The 5,158-nt window shown below is 19.3% G+C and overlaps 3 protein-coding genes across 5 annotated transcripts in view; 1 reads left to right on the forward strand and 2 right to left on the reverse strand.

Moving 5' to 3' along the window:
- LOC102679472 (HBS1-like protein) overlaps nucleotides 1-1,000 on the forward strand; it is a 5,616-nt gene extending 4,616 nt beyond the window's left edge. The window contains 2 exon segments of the mRNA XM_006624476.2: nucleotides 1-164; nucleotides 491-1,000. The exon segment at nucleotides 1-164 is cut by the window's left edge and continues 14 nt beyond it. Coding sequence (XP_006624539.1) covers nucleotides 1-164; nucleotides 491-945 — 619 coding nt within the window. The 3' untranslated portion in view covers nucleotides 946-1,000.
- Nucleotides 1,001-1,310: 310 nt separating this feature from the next.
- On the reverse strand, nucleotides 1,311-2,065 carry LOC102679809 (selenoprotein K-like). The gene is made up of 4 exons (XM_006624479.2): nucleotides 1,859-2,065; nucleotides 1,662-1,743; nucleotides 1,517-1,591; nucleotides 1,311-1,441 (listed from the first exon to the last, which is right to left on the reverse strand). Exons 1-4 carry the CDS (start codon nucleotides 1,875-1,877, stop codon nucleotides 1,348-1,350), a joined length of 270 nt encoding a protein of 89 aa, XP_006624542.1. The 5' UTR covers nucleotides 1,878-2,065; the 3' UTR covers nucleotides 1,311-1,347.
- A 586-nt stretch (nucleotides 2,066-2,651) lies between these two features.
- The window catches only part of LOC102679928 (probable cytochrome P450 4aa1), a 5,356-nt gene continuing 2,849 nt past the window's right edge, over nucleotides 2,652-5,158 (reverse strand). For all 3 annotated transcript variants that reach the window (XM_006624481.2, XM_006624480.2, XM_006624482.1), the window contains 4 exons: nucleotides 4,048-4,111; nucleotides 3,404-3,939; nucleotides 3,113-3,292; nucleotides 2,652-2,999 (listed from right to left, as the gene is read on the reverse strand). In XM_006624481.2, the coding sequence (XP_006624544.1) occupies nucleotides 2,815-2,999; nucleotides 3,113-3,292; nucleotides 3,404-3,939; nucleotides 4,048-4,111 (965 nt within the window). In that variant the 3' untranslated portion in view covers nucleotides 2,652-2,814. The remainder of the gene's footprint in view (nucleotides 3,000-3,112; nucleotides 3,293-3,403; nucleotides 3,940-4,047; nucleotides 4,112-5,158) is intronic.

The following is a 5,158-nucleotide window of genomic DNA, read 5'->3' on the forward strand; positions in this document are numbered from 1 at the left end:
ATGTCCTGAACGTCATATAAACAAACCATTTCGTTTTTCAATTAATGATATATTTAAAGGTACGGGATCTGGATTCTGTGTTTCTGGTCATGTAGAAACAGGAATGGTATCTTTGGGTGATAAAATTTTAATATTACCAAGAAATGAAACTGCAGTGATTAAAAGTATAAAGTATTAATCTTATATTCTTCTCATGCCAGAGATATGAATGTGCAATTCAATAACTTATAGAAATTTATATCTCAAATGTAAAATATAATAAATTAATTATCTTATAATATTTATTATAAGATTAATATTTTATTTTATAAGATATTTATTTTAAAATTCAGTTTTAAATTCAATATAAAATATTGTTTTATTATTGTGAAATTCAGAATAAAAAACATTCATTATTCATTTGCACATTTTTACTTGGTATGAAGAAGATGATATTATTTTTCTTACATATTTAAATATTTGTAACATAAATTGTAAAATGAAATTTTAGGTTTACAGATAGATGAAATATCTATAACAAATGCATTTGCTGGAGATCAAGTTTCTTTAACATTATCTGGAATTGATCAACAAAATGTAGGAATTGGAGATATTATTTGTAATCCTCAAAATCCAGTTCCTGTGACATTATGTTTTCAAGCGCATATTGTTGTATTCACTGTGAAAGTACCAATTATAAAAGGTCTTCCTATAGTAATTCATCAACAATCTTTAGTTCAACCTGGTATTATTACTAAATTAATAGCACAACTTCATAGAACCACTAGTGAAATGATAAAAAAGAAACCACGTTGCTTACCAAAAAATTCAAGTGCTATTATTGAAATTACAATGCAAAATCCAATTTGTATGGAATTATATAAAGATATTAAACAATTGGGTAGAGTTATGTTACGTGTAGAAGGAACAACTATTGCAGCTGGTTTAGTTACAAAAATTAAATAATAATAAATTTATTATATATTTGCAAATCTCATTTTAGAAATATATTATTATTTTTGTTTTTTCATTATATTCAGCTATATATTTATAGTAAGTATATATATATATATATATATAATATATTGTTATAACTTATTAACTTATATTTGTATATACACTTATTTAAAATAGAAAATTTACTTCATTTTTTTTTAATCTATATATGTATATGTATATGTTAATATATTTATAATGATTTATAACATTTTTAAGAATAATCCATATTTTTAATAAAATTGTCCAAAAATTTTGTGTTTAATGATTTCTTAGAAAAATTTCATAATTTTATTTTTCAATATGTTAGATTATGATAATTTAAAACTTTGGAATAATTTATAATTACTTTATTTCAAATCTTAATTTTTTTTATCTAGTACAACTTCTACATCCTCCAAATGGAATATCAATAATATTTCCTGTATTAGGTCTTCCCAATCTACGAGTTGGTGGACGTGGTGGTCTATGAACAAATATTAATTTATTTAATATTAATTTTATGATAAAAATCATGATGTATAATTATTTTAAATCTTACCCAAATCCAGGTCTATAATCTCTTGTATATTCATTTCCATATTTATTCATATTAGGATTAATCAATGTCTTAAAACTATATAAAAAATAATTCATTCATTTATGTTTTTTTTATATAATAAATTAATATAAGAAATGATACTTACAACATAATGATCATAAAGATTATGCCTGTGAAAAATCTAAATACTTTTAAATATAATGGAGTACTACATAAAACGCTTCCATCTAAAAATTTATTAATAATAAGATTTTATTTACAGATTTAGTTATATATGTATAGTGCTTATACTAAATTTTCATTATACGATATTGAAGATTGTACTAAGGTTATCTTTATTACCATTTAACACATAAACCATGTTTTATGATTATTTCATAAAGAATATTGTTTAATTTATTTTAGTAATTAATTTAGTTAAAATGCTTATTAATAAATGTTTATATGAATGTATTTAAAATTACAAATTTCGTAGTTTGATAGTTTTAATATCACGTCATATATAGTATGTGAAATATTAATGCGTAAAATGATAAAATAGCGTTAACTTCAGAAATATTATATTGTACAAAGCATAAAATATACAACATTATAGATATTTGTAGAATGCTTTTGAAAAATTAATAAGTTTAAAGGCAACAAACATAAAAGTTTTACAAAAATATTACTTAGGACTTATTTATTAAGTCATAAGTAATTGAAATTTAAATTAAATGAAGTGAGGAGGCAGAATGAAGCAGCAATGTAACAAAGATAAAACTATTTCATTTTATGCTTTTTATTTAACGTAAATTTCAATTGATTATAAGTTAATAAATAAGCATTAATTCTATATTATACTTTTATATATCAACTTTTATATTTATTTTTATTTTTAAAATCGATTCTCATGTCGCAGAAATATATTAATATTTTATAAACTTGATTTTAATATTATATTATAATATTAAAATATTATTATTAATAAGGCATATTATATTATTATTAATAAAGTATCATACTTACATATTTACATAAAATATAAAATACGTAAAATATACATACCAATTCATTTTAATTTTTTTTTTCTTTTAAACTTATTAAATATTTATTCATATTTTTGAGTGAGATTTAGTTTTTAAATAAAAATAAAAGATATATTACAAAATATCATTTTAATTCATTGAAAAATAATTTTGATATATATAATAATTATTAATATAAAATTATTCAAAATTTAAATTTTAAATTTTAAAATTAAATTTAAATCTCTTTTAACAGATCTTTTAATAATCAAAATTATAAAAAAAATATTTTGTTTATGCTGCAATACTTTTTAATATTTGATCACGTTCAATAATTTTTATCCATAATCCTCCTTGTGCTCTGATTGTCATTCTAAATTTTGGCTGTATTTCCTTTTTTCCAGGAATCGATTGTAATCGGCATCTTCTAAGAATTGCACTAATTATAGATTTCATTTCAAGCATTGCAAATTTGTAACCTGTAATATAATATAATTTTTATAAATAAATTAATATTATTATTATTAATAAATTAAAAAAATATAATGAATTTATTATAACGACAAAAAAATTATTAAAAAAATATTTATACCAATACAATTTCTTGGTCCAGCACTGAAAGGTATATAAGCATAAGGATGTCTTTTCTCCGAATTCTCTGGACTGAAACGTTCAGGTTTGAATGCATCAGGATCTGGAAAATGATGTGGCAAATGATGTGTACTATAAGGTGATATTAATACACTACAGCCCGCTGGTATTATATATTTTCCTAAAATATCCATTATTATTATTAATAAAAAATTATTATTATTAATAAACATTGTTAATAATAATTTTATAGTAATTTCACAGCAAAAAAAAAAAAATGCATAAGACATACCAATTTTTATATCTTCACCTAATATTCTTCCTATTATTGGTACACTTGGGTATAATCTAAGTGATTCTTTGATGCACATTTCTAAACATTTCATTTCTTTTAAATCACTTATTGTAGGAAATCTTGTATCTCCATTAAAAATTTCATCAATTTCTTCTATACATTTATTTTGCCATTCAGGATGATTAGCTAAAAGAAAAATTGTCATCGCTGTCGCAGTACCAACTGAATCTTGTCCTGCTAACATAAATGTGCAACATTCTTCAACAATATCTTCATCGGAAAAACAAGGATTTTTTTCATTTATTTCTACCATGTATTCTAATAAGGATATATTTTTATTTTTTTTTGTGTCGTTATTAGGGATACGTTCTTTACTTTGTAAAAGATTACGCTTCTCTTTTACTATTTTAAAACAAGTATCGAAGAGATCTTTTCGTTGTTTCTCTTCTTCTCTACCATATTTTGTTAACCGATAAATCCATTCAATTAAAAGCCAAGGTCTTATCATCCGATATAAAAGCATAATTTGTCCTCTGAAAGAAAAAATTCATGCATGCTATTATTATTTGTCTATACACTTAATATAGAAAATTATGTATAACAAGAATATAAAAATTAAATTAGAGAAAATTAATTCTCACTTTCGAAAAGGTAAATCATCCATTTCATTGATCTGATTTATTCGGTTTATTCCCAAAACTGTTTCTGCAAACAATTAATAATTACTTTAAATATTGCAATTAAAATTTATATTCTTTTTCTTTTCAATGTATTAATAATAATATATTAAAATATTTATAGTTAGAATAATCCTTTATTATATTATAATTCTTTATATTCTTATTTTTTTATATTATACATAAATCATAATAATCATTAAATTTTGATAATAAACATATTATTATTAATTATATTTAATGATTTTTCATTTATAAAATTAAATTACAATCAAATTTATTTTCAAGGAAATATATCATAAAATAAAATTGAATATAAATTTATTAACTCTAGATATAAAATAAATAATAATAAAATATAAATATGTTAAGTTATTATTTATTTAATACTAACTGTTTAATTTTAATATAATATATATAATATATATTATATATATAATTTTAATATAATATATTTAATATACATTTATATTAAATTTATATATATATATATTTTATATTAAAGTTTGCATAGTATATTTAATTTAATATATATTATTATTATAATATATGTATCTATATATATAATGATATATTTAACAATATACTATATGTAATACTATATAAAATGTATACTATATCTAGGCTATGTATATATATGTATATATACATGTATATATATGTATATATATATGTATATATATATATATACATATATGTATATATATATTAAATATATCTAATTCATAAATTAATATTAAATTAAATAAATTATTAACTGCAAATTATTTGTTGTACTTTATTGATTTTTTTAAAAAAAATTACAAAAGATATGAATATTTCAACTAACAAATTATTGATTCTGTTACTCATATACGAAGTATATTTGCATGAAATTAGGAAAGCATAGATGACTTTATGATGTATCATTATTTTTAAATGAATTTTTAAATACAATTTAAATACAACATAAATAAATAAAATATGAAAAAGTATAGTAGTTAATATTAAAAAATTTATTATATATTTTATATTATTTAAATATAGAAGAATATTTAAATATTATTTTATATAAATTAATATATAAAATAATATA

The sequence above is a fragment of the Apis dorsata genome, unplaced genomic scaffold (assembly GCF_000469605.1).
Source record: "Apis dorsata unplaced genomic scaffold, Apis dorsata 1.3 scaffold_1074, whole genome shotgun sequence".
Taxonomy (NCBI): domain Eukaryota; kingdom Metazoa; phylum Arthropoda; class Insecta; order Hymenoptera; family Apidae; genus Apis; species Apis dorsata.